The sequence below is a fragment of the Panthera tigris genome, chromosome A2 (assembly GCF_018350195.1).
Source record: "Panthera tigris isolate Pti1 chromosome A2, P.tigris_Pti1_mat1.1, whole genome shotgun sequence".
Taxonomy (NCBI): Eukaryota; Metazoa; Chordata; class Mammalia; order Carnivora; family Felidae; genus Panthera; species Panthera tigris.
The window spans coordinates 73,869,966-73,896,655 of record NC_056661.1 but is presented as its reverse complement, the minus strand read 5'-3'; the positions used below and the strand labels follow the sequence as shown (position 1 = coordinate 73,896,655).

At 44.0% G+C, this 26,690-nt stretch overlaps 1 protein-coding gene across 3 annotated transcripts in view; it reads left to right on the top strand.

The window, feature by feature from the left end:
* Positions 1–26,690, top strand: part of POU6F2 (POU class 6 homeobox 2) — a 460,222-nt gene that overhangs the window by 325,493 nt on the left and 108,039 nt on the right. For all 3 annotated transcript variants that reach the window (XM_042963900.1, XM_042963892.1, XM_042963895.1), the window contains one exon: positions 12,053–12,399. In XM_042963900.1, coding sequence (XP_042819834.1) covers positions 12,053–12,399 — 347 coding nt within the window. The remainder of the gene's footprint in view (positions 1–12,052; positions 12,400–26,690) is intronic.

Sequence of the window (26,690 nt, the reverse complement as noted above, 5' to 3'; positions counted from 1 at the left end):
CCCAAATTATTTGATCCTGGAACACTCTCTTTTTCATGGGGCTAGCATCTTGTGGAATGAACTTTGGAACATTTCTGACTAGGAGGAACGAATGTCTGTTGTGGACTTTTCAAAAGAAGTTTCATGCCACAGTTGGTATCATCAGTGGAGCCCATGGAAAATTCTATTCTCCCCAGCCTAGGGAGCTCAAGAAGCCCAATCTAATTAGTGTCCCAGAATGAATCCAAATATCACTCTCCTGACTCACACCCAAAGAGACAGATTTATAAAACCACAATGTCTGTTTTAATTTACAAAGAGAAATATAATTGTCAAGGGGACCTGATACAATTGTTCTTTGGCCAACAATTTCTCCTCTTATAGAAGGACAAAACCATGAAAATCCTAATCTTGGCAGAATAAGTGTGAATACAGAATTAGGCGTGACAATTATTCAAAGATAGTATGGCTGCAAATATCTGCACAATGAAATATTATAGCCGCCACTTGGACCAGAACTGTCATGGCCTCAGAACACCATTCCAACCCCAGAATTGGTTTCTGAAGTGCATTTCTTTCTGTGCTTCCAGTAACAACTAACCTCTGTCTGATGAATAGTTACATTCTATCACTATGTGAAAACTTTCATCACTTCAAGGCCTTCAGTGGAACTAAATTCTAAGCACTATGAGAGCAACAACCATTGCTGTTTTGTTCAATCCTATATCACCAGCATTCTGTTCAGTAATTAATTGGCCAAAGTTTTGGAGCCTAGGGACCTCCTGTCTCTTTAATTTGGCTTGATGTAGATATAGATGATAGATAGATAGATAGATAGATAGATAGATAGACAGACAGATGATATACATTATATAACTAGGTATAGGATTATATATAGATATAGGTGATAATATATGGTGATATTATATAGGCTGAGATATATAGATATATATGTATATATATATATATGATATTATATATGCTTATATAGGTGGATATTATATATATGTATATATTTTTTGGTATATTTATAGATATAAGTAGATATATACTTGTCTGTATAGAGAGATAGTCAAGGGGACCTGGTATGATTGCGTTTTGACCAAACCATTTAGACAAGATCCATGGAAATTCATATCTTGTCATTCTGAGGGCATTTCTGATTACTTTACTGGGCCTGCTACATAGTGTAATCACCTCTGAGAGTAATTGTTAAATACTGTGCTGTCGTTCTTAGGAAGCTCTCTGATTCCTGGGCACTGAAGTCCCTTCCCCCTTACAGAGAATAAGAAGCTCCCGGACCCCTGGAGCTGATAACTGACTGGTGTAGGAAGAGGAGAAGAGCTTCAAGACAGAACAGACTCTGAGGTGCAGTCCATGCTTCAGAGCCCCTGGGGAGAGGATGAGACAGAGATAGGGATGCGGGGTTCACCTGAAATCTCAGCCCTGCTTTCCTTCTTGCTCTTCCCTATCCTGTTTTCCTCACTCCCTTCCTGATTTCTCCTGGAAGCCCTTCCTTAACAGATCACTGGCACTTGAATCCTTGGCTCAGGTGCGACATCTGGGAAAAATCCAACCCAAGAGACTGACTACGAGGTTGTTGGGAGGGCTGATGAGAAATGACGAGGAAAGGAAAGGGTCTAGAACGGTGCCTGGCACCTCAGCATTAGCTGTTGTCCTACAAGATGCAGCCACAATGTTCAAGCTGATTTTCTAAAGACGTTTGTCAGTGCAGCGCATGCATGTGGTTAAAAATCATTTCAGGGGCGCCTGGGTGGCTCAGTCAGTTAAGCGGCCGACTTCGGCTCAGGTCATGATCTCGCGGTCCGTGAGTTCGAGCCGCGCGTCAGGCTCTGTGCTGACCACTCAGAGCCTGGAGCCTGTTTCAGATTCTGTGTCTCCCTCTCTCTCTAACCCTCCCCCGTGCATGTTCTGTGTCTCTCTTTCTCAAAAATAAATAAACGTTTAAAAAAAAATTTTTTTAAATCATTTCAGTACAGAGGGGTGCTGAAGAAGGTGTGGTTCTCAGCCATACCCCTCCCCACCCTCAGGGTTACTCCCCCAAGGCAATCACATTTAACCATTTCTGGTTTCAGGTCTAATGGGTTTATCTCTGTGTTTCTGAATACTTTTCATTTACTTCTGTCTCTTGATTTATTGGCTGGTGGATGCCTCACCTATTTATTTCCTGCTATGGCATATGGGGGTTTAGCTCCCTTATAACATCTCCTACTTCCTCTTTCTCCCTTCTCCTGATGGGAATAGAGTGCTAGTTTTAGTTACCTTTGTAACTTTATTTTTTTAAGTTTATTTATTTATTTTGAGAGAAAGAGAGAGAGGGAGGGAGAGAGAGAAAGAGAGCATGAGCAGGGGAAGGGGAGAGAGAGGGAAAGAGGATCCCAAGCAGGCTCTGTGCTATCAGTGCAGAGCCTGACATAGGGCTTGATCCCACAAGCCATGAGACCATGACCTGAGCCAAAATCAAGAGTTGGATACTTACCTGACTGAGCCACCCAGGCGCCCTAGCTTTGTAACTTTCAATAGCATCTTTGAATCCCCATTTGTTCAGTCACCTATATGGAGCGATCTCTTGATTCCCCACTAATGCTCTGGTTCTCACTTGCCCTCCTCACTCCCACTTCCACGTTGTCAAGGATTTTAGTAGCATTTATGTTCTCATTAAATCTGTCATGCCTTGTTTACAGGCTGTTTCAAAAATTGAAAGTCAGTAAACCCTCTTAACCTTAATATGGCTACCTTATTATTTCCTGAAGAGCCAAGAAGCATGCTGTGATCACATGTCCTTCTAGACTGGATTTTAGTGCCACTCCAAGAAAATATTCAAGTAGCTTCTCCTTCCACACTTCACCAAGTGCTCAAAATCATGCCCCGTCTCATGGCACAACTGGGTCACGGTGTCTGTTTCTTTTATTGTTTCTTAAAAAACCATAGCTTGTTCTTAGATTATTTGTTTTGTTTTGCCTGAAGTATCTTATTACCCATCTTTTTTTATTGTGAGAAGAAATGTGTACCTTCTTTACAAAGCGGCTACTATCTTCTAGCTTCTTATTTTTCTACAACATGGAATCTGTTCCACTTTTCTTCTTGGAGCTCAGTGACTTCTTGTGCTAATTTGGAACAACGGCTTCATTTCTTGACTGTGGCTTTCCCAGATAGCTTTTGGTTTTGCTGGAGTTTCTAGTTTCCTTTCTTTTTTTCCCTATTTTCAAATTCTTCCACGATCTCAAATATCCTCTCACTTCTGTGGAGTCTTCCTCTTTTCTGGAGATAGTTCACCAACGCCTCGGTGCTTTCTAGAACTTCCAGACACTGTTGCAGTGGAGCTCCCTGGTATTGCTCACCTGCGTGTCACACACTGCTCCCTGGATCCTAAATCTTCCTCTTTCTTGGCTCACCGCCTTATTTTGCTGAAGTACCTATTCAATTTCCCAAGAAAAAGCATGTGAGGATAAGATGGCTAAGTTTCAGCAAATTCCAAAGTGGGTCTTACTCTGCTCTTGCTGTTGACAGAAAGTTTAGCCAGCAACAGAACTCTTGGCTGGGAATCATCTTCTTCCAGAACTTTGAAGGCATTGCTCCAGTGGTTTTAGCCATAGAGTTTTGCTAACAGGAGGTCTGATGCCAGTTTGACTTATGTTGCTTTGCAGATGGCCTCTTATTTGTCTCTGAAATCTTTTAAGTTGTTCAACAATCTTTATCTTTGGTGTTCTGCAATTCCATGGGGGAAGTATTGGGATGTAAGCCTCTTTTCTTTCAACTTGGTTGGCACACGGTAGGAAGCTGGAATGACTTCCTAAGGGCTTGGAAGGGTATTAAGAGCTCAGTGTGTTGGGGTGAGATTGGGAACTGACTAGCTTTTTTAGCAAAGAGGACTTTGCTTTGGGGTGCCCACATCCACATTGGACATCCTAATTCTTCCCCAGACAAGTTTTTCAATTTCTTTAGAGGAGAGCCTTCCCCTGATTTTTCCAGAGAGTTTAGGTTGGCCTAGCTGTGGGCCATTCTGCAGGAGGAGATGGAAGGAGATCAGCTGCTCACAGTAGGGTCTCCACAAATCCCACTGGAAATTCCAGTCGGCCTTGCCACCTCTGAGTCCCAGTCCTTTGCGATGGCCCCTGCTGCTGCTTCTCTTTGCTTTACTCTGGGTACTTCTTTGCTTTTCCTCTTCCTTGTTTAATGGGCCGTCTAAAAGCTAACATTGCAGTCTCACACTTAATACTTGTGAAAACACTTCAACAAGAGTGCTCCCCAAAATGTCAACAAATGCAGTAATGGGTGGCAAATTGCCCTCATATCTAAAAGAATGTGCTAAAGATACTGAAAGATTCCCAGGTGTCTGTTTTCTGTTTTTTGTTTTTTGTTTTTTTGTTTTTTTTTCCAAATAGCGATTTTGTTTCGGTATGCCTTTGCTGGTGGAAGAACGGATTCGTTCTTCAGAAAAACACATTCTCAAAATTATGGAGATAGGAGAATGAGGTGCTCCAGTTGAAGGCCAAGAGAAGAACTCCCCCCTCCTGTCTGGGATGCTGGGAGCCCCAGGGGCGATGGCCCCTGATCCCCTCCCTGGGTGATGTTTTAGAATGCAGATTTTGTCCTACTCTCTGGAATCCACTTTTCTAACAAGGTCCCCAGGTGATTTTGTCCACAATTGGAGGTAAGCTGCCAGAGTGGGCAAAAACCAGCTTGGTAAGGAAGAAGTTCCTGTAGTTCAGCAATACCCAGTAATTTGTAGGGATTTTTCATTGGGAGAATTTTTTTTCTCTTTGTTTTCTCCTGATACCCCAACAGATGCTGAGATCTCTGCCTTACATGCAAGAGAAACAAATGACAGATTAAAGATATTTCTGGAACTATAACCATGGCCACACGTGAGGTGGTTACACATCATAATCTTTGAAGCAGAATGGATCTTGTTTCCTTTTAACACTATTGCCAAAAATAAAAGCAAATTTCCCCCAAAAGTTCTCACCTTCTGCAGGTTTTCCAGAGTCCTCCGTTCCCGACACACTGTTTTTTCCATCCACTTTGCAAAGCTCCTGTCCACCAGTGCAGGCTGGAAATGCCCTTAATGAGGGAACCAAAGGGTTCCTGATCTGCACACTTGCTTCAGCTACCTTGGATGTTATTTCTTGGGGCACAGGAGGAAGCAGAAATCCAGGTTTACCAACTCAACTTCCTCTGGTTGGGTTGTTCTAGATTCCATTCTTTTTTCTTCTCCTGGGGATTTTAGTGGGCAACACAAGTGAACAATAATTACAGCATTGGGGTGGGGGGAGGGGGTGCCTGGATGGCTCAGTAGGTGAAGTGTCTGACTCTTGGTTTTCGTTCAGCTCATGATCTCATGGTTCATGAGTTTGAGCCCCACATCAGGCTCCACAATGATACTATGGAGCCTGCTTGGGATTCTCTCTCTCTCTCTCTCTCTCTCTCTCTCACACACACACAATAAATAGATGATAGATAGATAGATAGATAGATAGGTAGATAGACAGACAGATACAGAGTTAGGAAAGCAAGAGCTACATCAGGAAGCATGAGTTTTCTTTTTGGTGGCCCGCAAGCCCAGTGATGTGTAAGACTGAACCGATTTGGGAGTCGCTGTTCCTGGTTAAGGACAAATCCATCCAGAGAAAGAACTCTTCCTGTCACCAAAAATGCTCTAGAGACAAGGGTGTCACAGAGTTCTATGGACAATATAAGCTGTTCTCCTACTCAGATACTTAAAATGTCACCAAGCTGAGCCCAGTATAGCTTCTGCCTGATGTCTAAGTGTAGACGAGATATTCTCTTACCATGATGGCAAACTTGTGACACAAATAAATTGCTGTGTGGCCCGTCCCCACCTCCCTTCTGCTCAGATTTTTCACTTCCCTTCCTGCAACCCCATGTCTCTGTTCCTTATAACAACCCATGTCTTGCCCTCAAATTAGCATCTTTATCCTCAAACACACATGTACATTTCCTATCAGCAGGCTTTCAAAAATTTTTTGCCTGCAGCAGGACAGAGGTACAACTGTACACGCTTTCCCAGGAGCTGAACGATTCATCATGGAGCAGACACTTCCAAATTAGCTTCTGTAGCCAGGTGCCTGGACCAGCTCTTCTCAAGAGCAAAGCCTCAGAGGGCATCCCTCCCTGTGTGAGTGTGCAGTTACCTTTGTTCCAGCCCTCAGGAGGAAATAGATTGGCCCATCCATACAGCTGATTCTCTTATGTTCAGGGCTTGGAAGACGCGCACCTAAGACTGAGCCATCCATAACACTCACTTGCTAGGTAAACTTGGAAAGGTCAAGCTGTGTGAACTTCTGAGCCCAAGTTCAACATGTACAGCATGGCAATGGTATCATCTATCCACGTGGTTGTCTTGAAAAGCTAAGTCATTCATAGTAAATTTAAGTACTTCCCAAACTATGAAGCACTGTCTTATTTTGAACCCAAACTGCATCACTGGTCTCCACCTGCTCACACAGAGTGTCCACCTTCCACTTGGAAGAATACTTTTCTCTGGCATTTCTGGAGGAGTATCTCGCCAGAGCTCAGGAGCAAGCCCGTGGCTCACTTTGATAGCGATCCTGTTCTGCGCTGTCAGACCCGTGCCCGTGCGGTGGGCATGGCGTTTTCCTCTCTTGGCCACCTGGCATCCTGCGGTCCTGCCCGTGTCCCTCCCTCTGCTTCGCCAGGCACAACCCTCACTGGTGGCTGACCTGAGCCCTCAGAGCTGCAAAGCCATGCAGAGTAGAGAAGGCTTGCCTTCCTAGCCTATGGCATCCCGAGACAGTATAGTTTGGCTCCCAGTGTGTGAATATGGAGAAACAGCAATTATTATTATTATTATTATTATTATTATTATTATTGTGGTAAAATACACATAGCATAAAATTTGTCATTTGAACCATTTTAAGGTGTACAATTCAGTGGCTTTAAGTACCTTTGTGATGTCCAACCACCACTATCTACTTCCAGAACTTTTTAAACACCCTACCCAGAAAACCCATACCTGCCAGGAGTTACTCCCCAGCCCCCACCCCCAGCCTCTGCAATCACTAATGTGCTTTCTGTGACTATGGATTCGCCTATTCCGCACATTTCATATAAATGGAATTATACAGTATATAGCTTTTGGCATCTGGCTCCTTGCACTTAGCCTCATACATTGCCCTCTTTGTTTTTACTTGGTGCCCTTTCTCTCTGCCTAGGAACAGGCTTGCACCAGGGAATGGGACTAAGGATGAATTTGAATAGCCATTACCATTATGCTTTTCTCAGGATTCCGGGGCACTTTATGTTTTTAAATTTTTTTTAATGTTCATTTACTTTTGAGAGACAGAGAGAGACAGAGCACGAGCAGGGGAGGGGCAGAGGGAGAGGGAGACACAGAACCTGAAGCAGGTTCTAGGCTCCAGGATCTGACCTGTCAGCACAGAGCCCTATGCAGGGCTTGAACCCAGGAACCGTGAGATCATGACCTGAGCCGAAGTCAGACGCTTAACCTGCTTAACAGACTGAGCCACCCAGACGCCCCAGGATTCTGGGGAGAAGCCTTCACCCGGCTCCTTCTCCTTGGCCTATATCCTCTATCCTCTGTCAATGTATTGCTATGAGGCTACTCCAAGTTCCCAGACAGGCCCAGAGATACATAAGCAGACTTAGCTTGTCCCCCTTCCCAGCACGCTGTCAAACCCAAACTGCCAGTGTGCCAGCCATGCCCATATATGCCTGAGCCTGAAAAGTGCAAGGAAATGCTGAGGTTGAGATCCCCCCACAGAGTGATTAGATTAACATGATGTTATACTTTGTGTTAACAAAAGTTAGCACTTCCTCTGATACGCGAGTGCCATTTTGCTTTCTGTGGTCTTACGGTGTTTCAAATACCTTGGAGGTATAAGACACATCTGTATTTCTCCAGAATCTTTCATGGACTTGCCCTTCATGTGCACATATGCCCGATGCTTTCACTTTTCCATGTCCCTGCCTTGGAAGTAGCCTTATGTAAATCCCAGCCAATGAAATTCCAATACCTCTAGGGGCGTGTGGCTTTGTTATGTATGTGCTTTCCTGAGGAAACCTCTAACAAAGATTCAAAAGAAGAAAGTTTTTCTAATTTACAGCTGACGTATGGAAACGGAACAAATGGAGAAATGAAAGATTCCTGGTTACTCCTTTGTCATATTAAATTATTTATTGGGGAGGTTTCGAGCCACTGGTTTCGCCGCAGTGTTCTCTCTAGGAAATTCAGAGTTGGCTGGAATTTTGTTTGGGGTTTCTTTTTTAAAAGTGTAAGTTTAAGAAAAATGTTAAGTGAATGTAATGTCAATTTCTATGCATCTCTTTTTTTCCTTCATAGCGACTGATATTGTAGTTAAATTTTACATTTACTGTTGGTCTACGTAGTGTATAGTAACCAGACAGGGGGGAAACAATCATAAAAGGAGGTAAATACCAGGGAAGAAAGTATCATTTTTAAAAATTTATTTATTTACTTTTGAGAGAGAGAGAGACTGAGAGAGAACAAGTGGGGGAGGGGCAGAGAGAGAGAGGGAGACACAGAATCTGAAGCAGGCTCCAGGCTCCGAGCTGTCAGTACAGAGCCCCAGGCAGGGCTCGAACTCACAAACAGTGAGAACAATGACCGGAGCCAAAGTCGGATGCTTAACTAACTGAGCTACCCAGGCGCCCCCAGAAAGTAACAATCTTTAATCTTCCATGCATAGGGTCAGAGTTCACACTCAACAATTATCATTTAATCCACAAACATTCTCTATAGTTAAATGTCTTTGAACCTTCCTATCTTGTGTGTGTATCTCAGTACGCTTTATACAATGAGCTGTTTTAGAGGCTCCGTGCTTTACTGCTTTTTTTTTTTCACTTTCGTTTTACACAGTGTTATGTAGGTGGCTTTGCTGTTTAGACCAGCGTTGCATTCTTGTATAAACCCCTCATGCTTTTCTTTGCATCCAGTACACGCCTGGACATAGTTTATTATCCATCATTTTTTGCCTACCAATGCCAAATTAGCTTATGTAAAAACCTCGAAGAGGTTTTGTGGAGGTTAACTTAATGCCTTTCCAGACAAGCTGCAGGTTATGGGAAGGAAAGAACCAAGCAATGTGAACATAGCAACATAAAGGAACGAAGACACGTTTGGACCCGTGTCTCATTAGTAGGTTAGGGTCTGCTGCACCTCCCCATCTGCCAATATCTGTCTGCCAATATTCCCCAGTCTACCCTGCTTCTAAATGCTGATTTAGATAAATGCTTTTCTAACCAAAATGAAACAGTATGGTATTTAAGTCAACCATGAAAATAGGCGCTGACATGTGTGCCCCCCCACCTGAAAGAAATCAGGACGGGCTTGATTTGAATCGGGCAGGAGGCCAGATGCAATCAGATTCCCCAGATCTGTAACTCTACCAAGAGAGATCAAATCCCACTCCTCCAGGACCTTCCAGATTGCCGAAGATCCTGGGAGGTCAGAATTGAGCTGGGCTCCCAAACTGTCAATAAAATGTGATTTTGTACGATAGGAATGGGCGGGTGGTGAAACCAGACCATTCCCTTAAAGTTCCAGTAAATGGGATGACTGGGTATTTTTTTCTAGAGAGACTTAATTTTTTAGAGCATTTTTGGGTTTGCAGCAAAATTGGGCAGAAGGTTCAGAGAGTTCCCACTGACTGGGTATTTTCCAGCCCTCTTTCATACACACCATCTCTACCTTTGGAGTCCCAGAGCACTCTGGACTCACATGCAAGGCAGGGCACACAATGGACTGAGTGGTTGAACAGACCTAGAGTAATTCAGCAACCCGGTGAAAACTTGCCATCCCAACTGGTCCAATGTGGAAGCTCTACGTGGTGTCTGAGAGCACAGATTGGTATTTGGTGCCCCTGGGAGCCGTCAAACTACCGTTTCACCAATACGTGTGTGCCTGGCTTTAAACAAACCTGATTTTAAAAAAAGAAATAAAAATAAACAAATCCGATTATATATATATTTTTTTAATTTTTTTTAATGTTTTTATTTTTGCGACAGAGAGAGACAGAACATGAGCAGGGGAGGGCCAGAGAGAGAGGGAGACACAGAATCGGAAGCAGGCTCCAGGCTCTGAGCTGTCAGCACAGAGCCCGATGCGGGGCTCGAACCCACAGACTGTAAGATCATGACCTGAGCCGAAGTCGGACGCTTAACCGACGAGCCACCCAGGCACCCCCGATTATATATTTAAAATCTGACTTACACCGGAGGCTAATTGGGAGTGATCTGTCTTTCCATCACTTTCAAAAGATAGGCTCTCCACCCTCCCTGAGCTCTAAAGTCATCCCAAACTTCCCAGAGCCTGTGTACCGGCAGTCCATTCTCCACGTTGTCCTTCAGAAATATCACCTAAGCCAGGCGGTGCCATCTGGGCGCTTCTCACATTCTGTAATATCCTCTCTTCCTTCCTTTCGAGGAATGACCCTCACTCTCTTGAACCGTCCTTGCTCTCCTTCGGCACCCTCTGTGAACACTGTCCTGGCCTCTCTAACCCAAAGAAAACTCCCTGTCCTGATTCTCTGGGTCATTTTGGTCTACCATTAGCAGGACTCTGTAAAATTACCCCCAAACCTGATTGTTTCCTATGAGTTAATCTGATCTGCAATAAATAGATGATGAACTCCGTGAAGGCAGGATTGGCTCCTTGAGTCCTACATATTGGCACAGTACTTGTGCCTAGCTGATGTTCAGTAAGCCTAACGAAATGACTCTGAAATTTACAAAAATAGTCACTGCTTGGTTTTCTTACAAAGTTCTCTAGGTGTCCTCAACATACGAATCAATGTACACAGACATCCCAAGAACATATTTGTTGTGTGAAGGCAGGTGTGCAATACGGCACTTTATGGAACCACAAGATTTTTTTTTTTTTAAAGAGCATTTCTTTAAAAATAGGAACTAGTTTAATGTGACAAAGAGGAGTATTTATTTATTTATTTATTTTAATTCTATTTTTTAAATTTATATCCAAACTAGTTAGCATACAAAGAGGAGTTATTAATGTTGAAAATCTTGACTAATTCTAGGTAGGGGAGAAGCAGGAAGACATTGCAGCCAAGGCCAATGGGTTCAACATCGACCCTTATATTTATTTGTAGGCTTGTTGGAAAGCTTTTAGACTGAGATTCAGGCAAAGAAGGAGGTGAACTTGTCGCAGTAATTTTCTCTAGATCATTCTTTGGCCAACCTGTCTTCCTGCTGCAGAAATCGTTCAGAGCCAGATGGGCATATGAGAACAAATTTACTGCGCTCAGCGTTAAGAAGCTGGGCCCACCAACTCCTACTTTTCAAAGAACAAGGGAATCTTGAAAAGATGATATCATTCTCTCAGTCCCTGGCCTGGTTTTGAGGTGCTAATGTGTCCAGTAACCACTGCAGAGTTCACAGTAGCCTGCTCTCTAAGCCTTCCAGTTTGGGGGTGGGGGTAAGGGAGCCCTGTCTGTTTGATCAGCAGGCAAAATATTCCCACTCAGGCTTTTATCTCTGCAAAGCTGAGAAGCATGTACCATCTTAAAATTTAAAAAAAACCAAAACTGTACAAACTTGAAACTAACATGTCTGAAGTAGCGGGTGCCAACGACACCACCGACGGCACTGCTGATCAAAAGGAGGTGACAAACAACTTAGTTTCCGTTGGGTTGAGCATTTGCCGAAAGAAGTAAACGGGTTGAACTTTTACACTCGAAAGCAACTCTTGAAAGCGTTGTCTTTCCCAAGCCAGTGCGGGAAGGAAGAGCGAGAGAAGGCAGGGAAACGTTAGTCCCATCGCTGGGGCACCCTCGGCTGGCACTGCACGGTACCCTGCAGAGTAACGCCGGACGGGTGACACGCTGGTCCTCCCCAAAGTTTACAATTTCCCTAGGAAGTGACTCTTCCCTCCCGGCGCCCCACAACCCCGGTCGGCACCGGAGCGATGAGGGCGAGAGAGCCAACTCCGAGCTCGCGCGGAGCAAGCGGTCGGGGACACAGCGGGACGCGGCCGAGTGTGTTTCACCTGCACGTTCCCTTTCTCTCCTTGTAGCTACCTCATCCCTGAACTCCCAGCTCCAGCAGCTCCAGCAGCTCCAGCAGCTCCAGCCGCCGCCGCCGCCGCCGCCCGCCGGCCAGCACCCGCCGCCCGGCCCGCAGGCGCCCCCGCAGCCCCCGCAGCCGCAGCCCCAGCCCGCCCCGCCCCAGCAGCCGCCTCCCGCCTCCCAGCAGCCGCCGGCTCCGCCAGCTCAGCCCCAGCAGCAGCCTCAGCCCCACCCCCACCCCCCGAGCCAGAACCAACCGTCTCCGACTCAGCAGAGCGCGAGCCCCCCTCAGAAAGCCAGCCAGTCTCCGGGACATGGCCTTCCGTCGCCGCTCACGCCACCCAATCCTCTGCAGGTATGCTCCCCGCCCCGCCCCGTGAGCTCCGGGGGACCTGTCCTCCGGGTCGCGCCGTCCCCCCGCCGCCCCCCACCCCCAGGCCGAGGGCCGGTCAGACTTAGCACCCAGGTCTGCAGCACCTAATTCGAATTGATCTCCTAGACGTAGGGAAGAGGAAGCAAATAGCAGGCGGCTGGGGATGCATGTAAAGGAAACAAATAGAAGCCCATTGATGTTGCCCTCCAATGGATAAATGTGTTCTGTTTCCTCCTGTGAGAGGCCGGCACTGTAAGTGCACTTGTAGCCTGTAATAATTCCATTTTATGATACTTTCTGAAGGCAGCAAAGATAGCATCCAATTAAAATTATTACCAGCACAGTTTTGTAGCCCCGTGGAGAACTGCATCTCCTGTCCATGAGGCATGGTGGTTATTTCTCTATATTATGAATACAACAGTGTCTTACCTTAAGTACTTTGTGCTCTTTTGTTTCTATTTTTCTAAAGACTCTCTGGGGTTAGGAGGGTAAAGAAATTCAGCCCCTGGTCTGTGTCCCAGATTCCAACCATTCCAACCACAGACTAACAATTCTCTAAAATTATGCAAACAGCCTCAACAAATCTGCATCTTTATAAAGTAATAAAGCTTCTATACATTGACTTTTTTTACCTTGAGGCCCAGGGCATCAAAAATAGATATTCAGGCTAACTACCAGAGCTTATCCTTAATCGACCATCATTCAGGAATACAGAACTTTAAAGTTCAGAAAGCCATTCTTAACTTAGATTCCTCTAAAATAAATTAGCTTCAGAATATAATGACTGTGGTGTCAACACCTCAGATCCAGAAATTAATAGCCCAGGTTTTGACTTACATAGTGATGTTTTCCCCAGTGAGATGACAGATGATTTAGTGCATTGGTGATACAGTGACAAAGTCCAACAAAGTGAGCAGCCCATACACTCATTTCAAATGCCAACTCAACCCCCTCCTTAATTCTGGAGCAGGCGACCCTCCCCTACCTAAGGACAATAGCCATGAGTCCCCAGGTCCTCAACAGCAAAGTATGCAAGGCCACACTAGCTTGACACACAGAGAGGCCAGTGGATTTAAACTTAGCATTTGAGAACTGATTTTGTTTGTTGTCCCCTAACTTTGTTGCTATGAACTTGAATTCTCAATTGTGGCCCCAAGTTTTCCTGGAAATGAAACCATTTAGGTAAGATGAGTAATTGCATTTTCCCCGGCACTTGGGTCGTTGTTGCTTGGAAAGTGAACGTTCTTTTGAGTCGGGTTTGAATGTGTATTTTTTTTAAATCTTACAAGTGCGAGACAACATAATGCCTTTGACCTGGGACTGCCATGAACGCAGGCTATAAAAATCTAAAGTGTGCACTTGGCACCTACGGAGAAAATAGGTACAATCAAACTTACAAGATGCATGATTGCAGCCATCCTAATGTTTTTAGCATTTGGAATTCAACTCTATTATTCCAGAGAATGAGTTTAATGCTTTTTAGGAGCAGTTAAATTAGATGGACCTACACACCATATGATTAAACACTTCCTCTGTGTGAGGCACCCAAATAGGAGAAATTACCAACGAAAAGAACTTGTGCTGCTCTGAGGGATGAAGTTACTTAGCTCAGTCCCCAGTTGTTGTATCCAGTCCAGTGTTCCTTACAGTAGAGCGACACTTTGAGCTCTGTGGACATCAGTCTTTTCTGAACAGTGTCAATATCTTATAAATCTCTATTGGCCACTGAAAGTCAGATGTAGACAATCCATTTGAATGGCTGTTGATAGGACTTGTGGATGAGGTGACCGATCAGCCTCATGGAAATAAATTCCAACAGGAGAACTTCCAGAAGTCATTCAATGGTTTCCTATGAAAATCCAGGGGACCTGTTGCGTTTTGTGTTGTTTTTGCAAGAAATGAAGGCTGAGAGTCACATTTCTTTCTTTACAACCTTGAGAGAATATTCTTTTTTGTTATTAGGGTTTAAAAAAAATTTTTTTTAATGTGTATTTATTTTTGAGAGAGATGGAGACAGAATGTGTGTGGGTTAGGGACAGAGCAAGAGGGAGACGCAGAATCCGAAGCAGGCTCCAGGCTCCAAGCTGTCAGCACAGAGCCCGACAAACCCACCAGCTGTGAGATCATGACCTAAGCCGAAGTCAGACGCTCAACCAACTGAGCCACCCAGGCGCCCCTTTCCTATTGGGGTTTTAACTCATAAACTTAACAAATACATTGGTAAGGTAATACTCTTAACTTCTGTGGATCTAATGCATGACCACTGAAGGAATGATATAGTAAAACATTTTAAAATATTGCCAAGTAGATAGAGAACTAATTTTTAAGAAGAAAAAGGTTTTTCCCCCCTTTACTATAGGCATGTGTAAAGAAAATGAAGAATTCCATGGTTTTGAAATACTGTTTTCTTTCTACACTAACTGAGGGGTTTTTGAGTTTGTGGAACATGAAATGTTTGAACTTTCTAAAAAGAAAACTTTAAGAGGAACTGCAAAGATATTTAACTCTCAAAGGTAATGATCTTTATGCACCAGAGTAAAGTGTTTTTGTCTGAAGATGATTAAAAGAACAAAGATCAACTAAAATCAGATATGACATTTTAAATTCTATTTTACAATTCTTTGTTTTCATGTGGGCTTTGTCCTTTTACATTGTTCAAACTCTGCTTGTGAGAGAGCAGTTTAGAACTAGGCAACTTAGGTTGTCAGGGAAAACCAGGAATTCAGAAGGTTTAAAAAACAACTTCGGAGAATAATAATTATTTCTACAAGTGTACAGAGGCTGTCACATCTTCAGAAAAATATAATAAATGTAAGTGGCTTGTGTCAGTCTAGTTGGGTGAGGTCATTTCTCGAGATGAAAATTAAAAAAAAAAAAAAAAGTGAAGAGAGCTGGCAGGCTGTATCACTCTAGACTGAAACTCTCCAAATAGTTCTGGTCGAGTTTTGCTCTACTATTGCAATATAAGTTTTCCACCCTTTTACTCAATTCCATGAAATTGACTGCATTTACAAAACCAGGTTGTTGCTTCAAGACAGATAGGAGTCTTGAGTATTGTCACTTCAGAGCACTAATTTTTGGTTGCTCAGGGTTATAGGGGAGCTGGGTGTCCAGCGTGGGTACCAGAGCTGGCCCCTGGAGGGCTGTCTTTGGAATCTCCATGAGCACTCGAGAGCTACCCACCCACAAATTCATTCTCAGGAAGGATGAGGAGAGAATTTATACTTCTCAGGATAAATAAGAAAAGCAGACTTGGGTTTACAAAACACACCTATGAGTTGAATTTAATCCTTAGGTTCCAGGATAAATATCAATCCATACTTCTTACCTTTGCCCTAACCCATTGGCCCCGGGCTGTGCCAGAAGCTGAAACTAGACATACAGAATGGGTTGGGCAGGAGCAGATCAGAAACATAAATGGAAGCAACTTTGGGGAGGAAAATATAGGGTCTCATCATTCCTAGGTAGAAAAAACAATGTACGGTTTTAATTTCAACATATAATTTTGATCTGGATAAAGACCCTGTAAGCATAAGAATGGTGAAATACCTCCTTTCTGTGACCTTTGAGATGGCTTTTCTGGAGACCGTTCCTTGGGAGTCTGTATTTGCACTAGGGAAATTCTAAACGTTGTGTAAAAGCCCTGATGCGCGCATGCCCTTTCGTCAGTGATCTGGAGATAAGCCGGATGTGGTTGGAGCCTCGTCACAGTGCCATGGGAATAGGGGGGCTCCAGGGTTTGAGGTCTTACTCTCGTTCTGACCCTCCTCCAACTAGCTGACAACTTTGGACAAGTCACATTAGCTCTTTGGACTGCGTTTTCCTTGTCTGTTAAATGTGTGGTCTATATAATTTTTAAGATCCTTTTCAGGCCTGGGAGTCTATGGAAATGTTGGTAGGCCTGTAGAATAGTATTGGCTATTGAAAACTCGGTGGTCCTGAAGATTCTGTGAGTATTCTTCAAGGTCAGGTTAATTTCTTCCCACTCAGCTGGGTGGCAGAGTGGAAAGAAAGTGGGGACACACATAAGTGGGATAATGATAGCAGAAGCAGATTTTATCTTAGCCAGAGAGTCCAAATTAAAGTCAAGTTTTTATCCTCAGAGAGTCACCGCTGTAAACTGTGGTCCCAGATTGCTTTTCCACACCTATGCATTAGAGGAGCTTACGAAACCAAATGCTGCATTTAACCTTGGCCTTCTGCATGTCGTCTTGCATGGCAGGAGGCAGGATAATCTTTTCCCTTTCTTGTTGTATTGCACATTTTAATAAATAACAGAGGGAGAGAGAAATCCATGGAAGCAGTTAGGGGAGGGAAAGTTATCTATGCTTGTTGAGGAATGAGGGGCATGGTCACCTCCTCAGAGGTGAAGTTGCTCGAGAGATAGTATAAAATTGCTCTCGACCACGTGCATTTGCTAAGGGAAAGGTCTTGTTACCACTCAGGCACCCAGGAGTAAAACTGCATCCATTCCACCTCTGCTATGCAGTGGACACAGCCTCCTGATCTTCTCATGAGGGACGTTTTCCCACAAAACTTTCAACACTAAGTTCCAAAGTGTGTGAGTGATAGAGGGTGGTATATTATCACCAAAGAGCCCAACCCCTTGAGAAGCAGTTAGAGGCACATGACTTTCATCCTTTGAAAGCAAATTGATCTCCAATGGCTTCTTCCTATAAAAAGGCTCAATGTAACACTGCATGTTAACTAACTGGAATTAAAATAAAAACTTTAAAAAAGAAAGGAAGGAAGGAAGAGAAAGAAAGAAAAAAGAAAAAAAGAAAAGAAGGAAGGAAGAAAAAGGAAGGAAGGAAGAAGAAAGAAAGAAAGAAAGAAAGAAAGAAAGAAAGAAAGAGAGGGAGGAGGGAAGGAAGGAAGGAAGGAAGGAAGGAAGGAAGGAAGGAAGGAAGGAAGGAAAAGGGAGGGAGGGAGGGATGGAGGGAGAGGGGCTCAGCACCCTGGGCCAACCTCCTTTCTCGCCAGCAGTTAGTCTTCATTTAACCTGGAATGAGTTAAAACTTTGTGAGTCTAAGTTTTTTCATCTATAAAGCGAGGGGGTAAAATTAGACACTCTCTTGAGCTCCTTCTATTCTATTTGCAGTTTTATATCACAAACCTCTGAAACTGGGTTGGGTGACCCATACCAGTGCAGGGGACAGAAACAATCTTTGTCCTCTCTGCTCATCCCAGGTTCTCAGTCTGGGCCCATAAACTAGACTCACAAACGACAGACTCACAGGAGAAAACCAAACAGGAGCTTATTAGCATGGGCGTCACCCTTGGGAGCACTCAGTGATGTGCAACTCAAAGGGGGTGGTTAGAACTGGGGTTTACGTAGCGGTGGGTAGCGTTTTCACAAAAGAACAACACATTCGTAGAGAAGGGACAAGACAAAGGAGAAGGACATGGAAGTTCCAGGGATGGCAAGTTGTGAGAAAGCAAATATGTGAGGAATTGCCCAGCGGTATGGGCTGGTTTCAGCAAGATCTGTTATACAGATTCCTCAATTGCTGAAAAGGCTCTCTGGTTGTTCCCAGTCATCAACTGCCATCATTCCCGGTAGAGAGGGAGGGGCGGGGCACGTCTTTACACATTTATGCCCTGCTTTTGGCAAATAGGGAATGTCAGAGAGCTTTTCTTATATCTACCTGTTTTTAGTTGCCTTCGGCTTGAAATAATCCTCATGCCGAAGTGACACGTTTGGGGGTGGCATATTCTGCTACCCTTTGCAGGCACATTCACCTCATAATCCCTTTGTGGCCTTGGTGATTCTAAAAGAACTCAGACATCTTTGCGCCTACACGGGGCTGAATCACTGTAGAATTCTCCTAACCTGGACCAAGACTAGGGTGAGGCAAGGGAGGCACTCAGATGCAAGATTCAAGCCGCCCCCCAAAAGGCAATTGTCAAGATAGATAATATTTTAGTGCAGTGTTTCAAAAAATCAAAATGAATGCCCAAATCCAAGATGAACTGAACATCAATTTTTTAGATACAGGATCAGTAACAGTCTCGAGTCGTATTGGAGTCTGAGGCAAGAGGAAAAAGTCAGTAATGCTGATTTTGTGGATCATGAATTTTCCACATTCGTTTTGATTCTTTTAAAATATCACATTAGGGGCGCCTGGGTGGCTCAGTCAGTGGAGCATCCAACCTCAACCTCAGCTCGGGTCATGATCTCGCAGTTCATGAGTTCGAGCCCTGTGTCAGGCTCTATGCTGCCACTCCAAGCCTGGAGCCTGATTCAGATTCAGTGTTGGCTTCCCTCTCTGCCCCTCCCCCACTCACACTGTGTCTCTGTCTCTCTCTCAAAAATAAACAAGTAAAAAAAAAAATAAGTTAAAAAAATTCTTAATATCACGTTATTCATCTTGATTACTGTGTTTTGAAGCAAATCCTTAAACGTTGTGCCTGAGCTGAGTGTCTCACATCCCTCAACTTTAACCCTCACCGTTTGGGTTGAGCTGGCAGATATTTTCCAAGGCTGGTGGCATTCTGTCCACTGTAAATTCCATTCAGGTCTTGGATGCCGTTTTCTAGTTGAACTTGAAAATGGCATCAAATTTTGCACAATCCAAAAGCAAGCGTGTGTTTTACAGTGGATTGGGGCTTACCAAACTGCGTATGCATGGATCTAATAAACCGATCATTGTGATTGAATTGAAAAGTGTTGACAGTCAATAATTGGTTTGGCTGACATTTTTCACCCAACTGATTTATGGTTTTATGAAATCCAGTAAGTTTGGTAAAAATGGTGGAAATATCACGGTGTAGGCAGCATCCTCCTAGAGCAACTCAGGCTGTGAGGACCTTTCAAAAATGGGAAGAGTCCACACAGTTGTGCATAAGACTTCCTCTCAGGCTAAAGAACCGAAAGAAAATTAATTATTATGGAGGACAAAACCCATCTAAACCCAGAGAATTATCATGGAGATTAAATACAACATACTGACGGAAAGGCTTTGTGTGTTATAAGTATGTTAAGCAGCTGTTGATTATACCGCAGATATGAAACAGTACGAATTTATTTCTGTGTATCCCATCGTCTGGTAAATTGAGGGTTCCATGCATCGTTCATCCATTCAGCAAGAGTTTGGGTGGGAAATGGGAGTCCCTTTACCCAACCGTACTCAGCACTGAATAAAATAAACAAAACATACTTATCCACATTCTCTGCAAGGGACAATTTTTCCTTTTATGAAAGAAAGAAAATCTCCTTAAAAAAAAAAAAAAAAAACAAAACCTCAGTTCAACATTACTGACATTTCAAAGAATTTATTACAAGCATTCGAGATCCGGGAGGAACAACAAAGTTTATATTGCTTTGAGAGTGGCAGGGGGAAAATTAGTTTACCAAGAATATACTTATATACTGCAGTGCTTCTTTGTCATTGTCTAGATTTACCATTTCTGTTACTGCTGGGTAGATTAGTCAAATCATGTAGAAAAGGGCTTAACAAAGCAGGCAGCGTGTTCACCCCACTGACTATGGAAGCTCACGTCAAGTAGCGACAGATAGGAAGGGTGCCAGACTCAAAGCGGGGTGGGGAGATTATTGCTGCATTTGAACGTGGCAAGCCGTAACTCCCCCCAAGGAAAGCAGCGCCTCTCCGATCATGACAGTGGGCAGATCTGAGGCTTGTCTGCCCTGCGCTCAGCAGTGAGACTGGAGCCACACACAACGTCCAGTCGCATCACCCTCTGTCGGATGTGACTCATAAGTGAATCTCAAAGTCTAGTTCAGAATAGTTATGAAAGAATTTTGCCTCCATGTGCATAGATGCAGGCTTTAGTGGCAATTTGAGACGTGCCGAATGTGCTGGCTGGCACTTCGCTCTGAATGAGCAAAATAACAGCTGGTATTTGTGTTAATGCAGTATTCTTGGGCTTGCATGATCAAGCGTTATTCCTCATATTTTAGCCCCAATTCATTTCCCACAGGTTTGGGATACATTTTCCACGGGCTTTTAAATTGACTTCCACAGGATAGACCTGCAAGTGAAGGTTCTCTGGGTTGTAAAGAAAGCACTTCTGTCATTATCTGCAAACATTTATCAAGCACCTGTGGTGTGCATGGTAGCCCCAGGAAAGGTCTGCAGAGCAATGTGGGGCCATAGAGAGAGCATGGTCTTTAGAAGCAAACAGACTTGAACTTGAATAAATGCTGGCTCTGCTGAGCACTTGGGTGAGGTCAGCCCATCGATTTCCTCATTGGCTGGAGGGATGATATGGGGACTAAATGAGATGGTTTCCATGAGAGGATCTAATTCACTTCCTGACAGTTAGCTGGCACTCAAAAAATACCAGAATCCTGCCTGCCTTTCTTCCTTTTTTGTCTACAGACATTATCATCCAAGGGAAACAGGAGACTCAACAGACCCACTCAAAGTTGAACAGAAAGCAAATAGTCACAGGAATATAAAAGTGCACATGTACACAATAACATTGCACACTGTACACTACAGAAAAAGCCACAGAAGCTAGAATGAGGCTCATAATTACACACAAGTTTTGCAGAGTTGAGTCAGAGAGGTGAGGGGGACTTCTGAGGAGGGGGACACAGCAGAGGGAAGCGGGGACACCTGCAGCAAGGGCAAGCCTGCATGCAGGGGAGCAGGAAGAAAGAGAACTGTAGCAAAGTGCTTGTGTAATCTTAAAGAATTCTCACTTCAACCCGCAGAACCTCAGATTCTCCATCAATGTTATTAGGAACCAAAACTTTTTTTTTTCCTTCTAAATTCCCGAAGTTGTGGGTTTCAGTGTGTGGGTGAACAGGAAGAATCTTGGTGATCCCGGTTCTGCCACTAACTGGCTGCGTGACCTTGCACAATCACCTAATCTCTGGGACTCAGTTGTGTCACTTACTATATGAAAAATTTGTATTAGATGATCTTAAAGTCTTTTCTGGCTCCACATTCTATTTATGAAATAATACAAATAAGGTGGTTTGGATTACACAGAAAGAAAGAGCTATGTATGTACAATAACATAACCCACAACACATACACAACACTCAAGAAAGACTCCTGATAGTATGTGACCAATATATGCAGTATGTTTGGAAATTTACAAAGTGCATTTTAGAGACATGATTTCATGCTTTGGTCTCATGGAATGACGATTATCATTTATCGACTGTATCCGTGTATCTTATACTCTCTGAGTACTTCAGCCTCTCATTTCCTCCTCACAATAGCCCAGAAGAGGCAAAAATTATCTTCGTTCAAATGCAGGGCAAAGAGACTGTCAGAAAGCTGAAGGAACTTCCTCACCATTACTGTCAGACTTCAGAGCATTCTCCGTTTATATTGTTCTGCCTCTGCAATGTTCGTTTGGGTCGTTGTTGAGCTATATATTCTCATTTCCTTATTTGGCTGCCAACATTTTTGAAGGCAACATTTCCCGAAGTGCCTTTCATAAAACACCAGGCCAAAGAAATTGCATTGAAAATAGATTTCATGGTAGGTCAGATAGATAGATAGATAGATAGGGACCATACCGTATGCCAGTCCTAAATACTTCTCAATGAATAGCAGGACACTGAAAGTTAAAATACATCCCACAGTAGAGATGTCTAGTCAACATTATCTAACCAAGAAATTCTCAAACTTACGTAACCACTGAACCTTTTTTTTTCACATAACACAAATTAATATCCCATGGAAAATCCCTCAGCAACCACTGCTCTATGGCTCCCTTCTCTAACTTAATACAGCGTCCGCACAACTAAATTAACCTTGCATTTCCTTATGCAAGGAACATCTTGCAAAAATCCACAGACCAAATCCCATGGACTGGACAGTAGAGAAAAGAAATTACAGAAAAATGGGGAAAGAGGGGAGAAAACACTCAAAAGCAAAGCAAGAGCAGGGAAAGCTGAAAGCAAGGATGGTCCTTACAGTTGGCAATGAGAAAAACCACCTGGGTCAAAAAATGAAGGGAAGGTCTGGCTGGCTTGCCCCTCATGGCAGCTGAGGTCTTGGGGGCTTCTCCTTTAGCTGGGCCTCCCCTCTTCATCTTCTTCACTGCCCATTCTTTCTCCTGTTCACACATCACTGCACCTGGAACTGTGCCTCCCCGTACCAGGGCACAGAGAAGTGACAGGGTACCTCTGGCCCCCATGGCCCCTGGCAACACCACGGAATCAACAGGACAGAGAGGATATGCACCCTCCTCACCACACTCCCGCCCTCCTGGCTCTTGACTGAGAAGTTTCCAGTGGTCAGTACCCTGACGACTTCATTCTCAGCCTCTGCATTTTAAGAGTGGTTGGAATCCAAACAGGTGAAGCCAGTCTGAAATCTGTATGGCAAGCCAGGTGTAAGGCCTCTAGAGCACCAGATTCCGAAACTCTCTGTCTGTGGGACATTCTCTCAGTAGTAATGCTCCCATCCTGGCTCGTTCTCTTCCTTCCTTCCTTCCTTCCTTCCTTCCTTCCTTCCTTCCTTTCTTTCTTTCTTTCTTTCTTTCTTTCTTTCTTTCTTTCTTTCTTTCTTTCTTTCTTTCTCGTTGTTCTTTTCAAATTGTTGTTTGTTTATTTTAATGTTTATTATTTATTTTTGAGAGACAGAGAGACACAGAGCAGGAGTGGGGGAGGGTTAGAAAGACATAGAATCCAAAGCTGTCAGCACAGAGCCTGACATGGGGCTCGAATTCATGAACCATAAGATCATGACCTGAGCCGAAGTCAGATGCTTTAACCAACTGAGCCACCCAGGCGCCCCTCAATTTTTTTTTTAAATTCTAGCTAGTTGACATACAGTGCAATATTGGTTTCAAGAGTAGAATTCAGTGATTCATCACTTACATACAACACCCAGTGCTCATCATGACAAATGCCCTCCTTAATACCCATCACCCATCTAGCCCATCCCCCACCCACCTCCCTCCATCAACCCTCAGTTTGTTCTCTATCTTTAAGAATCTCTTATGGTTTGTTTCCCCCGGCTCTTTTCTCATTTCCTATTTTAAAGAGAGAGAGAGTGAGCATACCTCAGAGGCACTGGTGTTTTCTTTCTCCTTCATCCTCCACTGTCGAGAACTAAATTGGGCATTCTGGCTTCAGTACAGAGACAAGACAGAGAAAGGCGCCATGTTGAGAATGGCAGTTCCAGAGAATTTTCTTTCGTGTGTAAGAGGAATCCACGTGGCAAAGCTTCAGGTGCTCTTTGGAGTGGCTGTCCATTGAAAGGACAATTCCGAGTCCTTGGCCACTCAGTGGGGATGCCTGTGAGGCCACGGATGAACCCCACAGTGGTGGGGGAGTGCCCTGCAGGTAGATGCTGACAGCTCTCTTCTAGGAACTAGTGGCTGTCATTTGAAGGCCCAGTTGGGCTCTGATCAATGCAACTTTCCAGCCCAACACATTTCGTCTGAACTGTCGTTTGACTGGGATCAGCCTGGCGCCAGCCACCACTTAGTTTTCTACACCAGAAGATACTTCACTGTCATAAAAGAGAAGTAAAGTCAGGGATCTCCTTCTTTTCTCAGCTGGGCTCCATATCCTCCCTGAGGCTGGCCGCTCTTTCCCGAGTTGAGCTCTGTGTCATTGCATTGTGAGGTTATGAATGTGGCATTTAAAGAGAACAAAGCAACACTGAAGGGTTCAGAGAGGAGAAGATTTCAGAGAAACCCTCTCACTTCCCCCAAGGAAAACTCCCCTGAGTCTGGTTGTCTTGGAAACTTGTATGTTGTAAATCAGGGGGAAAATAATCTTGTATGTCGGAGGTTCTAAAAATTAACAGTCCTTACAGTAATTACCACGTCCGGCATTCTGCACCCCATGGAAAGAATTTGACCAATCTTGAGCTAAAACCAAATGGTCCTTGGAAACAACCTGGACAAGGCAGACAGTTATTAGAGGCAGAAAGCAAAAATGGGGTATTTTCCAAGCTCCCTGAGTATAAATAGCTCAGTGAATACATTTTAAGCATCTTCAAGGCACAATCTGCATACCATTTTCATTGCTACTGAACATCCTTAAGTGATAAAGTAGGTATCTTCATACCAGAAAGGCAGGCCTCCATGTAATCAAATATTTTCTGGGCCACAGAGGCCCATTATCCCACTGCCTTGTCTGACCTCCCTCCCTCTTCTTGGCTCACCCAAGCCACATCCTCTCCAAACAGCTGCGGCCGTGCCCACACTGCATTTTGTTCAGTTCTTTGCGTTTTGATCAACTCTTTGCGTTCTTTTTTTAGGAAAACATTTTACAAACTCAACGGCAAGGGTTCTCACCGTCAACTGCACATTGGGATTACCTGCAGAGTTTCTTTTTAAATCCCAAGGCCGAGGTCCCACCCAAAGATTCAGATTGGACTCTAGTGGGGCGGGTCACGGTTATCATCATTTTTTAAAGCTGTCCAAGTGGTTCCAATGTGGAGCCAGGGTTGAGGATAACTACCTATTGTCTTGTAAATAGGCTCACAATTATTCATTTCTAAAAGAGCAAATTCCTACCTCTTATTTATACAAAACGCTTTTTACATGCAGTGTTGGTTGCAGGAGTGGTGCTAACTTTTATTCTACAATATAATAAAACTAGGTCTTCGTTTCTAAAAAGATTGAGCTGGTGTGACTTCTGCCCTCCCCCTCCCCAGATTCACAGCCCACCAGGAAATGAAAACAACCATAAATGTACTTTGTTATCCACTGGAACCTCTTCCAGACTCTGAAGGTGGGTCATTAGCCAGTATTTGCAGAAAAATCTCACACCTTGTGATTCACCTCTGACACTCAACATAGAATAGGAGAAATAAATAATCTTTTAACGCCCTCTGCAAATAAGAGTTTATGAGATGCCCAGTCTGATGCCAGATGGCGTCTTATCCAGTCTATACCTGGGCTTCTCAAGCTTTTATTTGCATATGAAGCCCCCTGGGATCTTGATAAATTTACACTCCAATTCAGGAGCTCTGGGGTAGAAAGCCGACTCCAGATTCTGCATTTCTAATGAGCTTCCAGGTATGGTCCAAAGCTCAACAAACCTTAGATGTCCCAATAGCTCACTTCATGGGTCAGAAAGTTACAGGTAAGGACCTCTAAGAGGCACGATGCAAACCAAGGTCTATCTGCCATAACACCTTGTCTACTGTGCTAAATCTGCCTCTTTTTAGTCTTTTTTTCATTATGGGATTTTCCTCTGTTTAAAGAGATCTCATTTAAATCACGGAACGATTTCTTCCTTGCAGATGAAAACGGAGGTAAATTGCACAGTTGGAAGAAAGACTCTCACTGTCCCCTGTCTGGTCTTTCTTGTAGCTCCTGATTTAAGTTTCAGTCTTATCATTGCTCAAGAACCAGAAACTCTGCAGTTACAGGGGAGGATGGGGCCATACATTCTTCTCTTTATTTGGTAAATATACCAGTTTCGTGGAACTGTTTGTACCCAACTGAAACTCAAAGAGATTGAATGGTCTGTGACCACTGAGAAATCAGAGAAGTCAGGGAGTGTCGTTCCAGGTTTTAGGCCCAACATCGCCTGGCTATGTGACTATGAAGATCACTCCTTCCTGTGTTTCCATTGTCTGTTGTACAGCCATGGAAGCACAGTTGACACTGTCTGCTTCCGTTGTGTGTGGGGGGGCGGGGGGAGTCTTCTCTTACACCATCATTTCAAGACGCTTTTTCAGGAGCAAAAGCCGAGATACACATAAAACGGTAGCAAAATCATCCTCCAAGTGTAGAGTCCATACAGAATTAGAATGTCATTCTTTTTACCTGCCGGAAGATCCTAGTGTGGTTTGTAGAAGTCCTCTGCCGTCTTTATCAGAAGTGTGAGAGCTGGCTACAAAATGACATTCGCAGGGGCACCTGGGTGGCTCAGTTGCTTGAGCATCCAACTCTTGATTTTGGCTCAAGCCATGATCCCAGGGTCGGGGGATTGAGCCCCACATCGGGCTCCACGCTGACTGTGGAGCCTGCTTAAGATTCTCTCTCTCTCTGGGGCGCCTGGGAGGCTCAGTCGGTTAAGCGTCCGACTTCGGCTCAGGTCATGATCTCGCGGTCTGTGGGTTCGAGCCCCGCATCGGGCTCTGTGCCGATGGCTCAGAGCCTGGAGCCTGCTTCCAATTCTGTGTCTCCCTCTCTCTCTGCCCCTCCCCCGTTCATGCTCTGTCTCTCTCTGTCTCAAAAATAAATAAATGTTAAAAAAAAAAAAATTCAAAGTGGCCATTCCTGTTCGAATGGAGAATTTGCTTTGTGATAATTGGGATTGGTGCCATCATTGTGCAGCAATGTATTCTATATAAAATGCAACGAATGTCTTCAAGAAC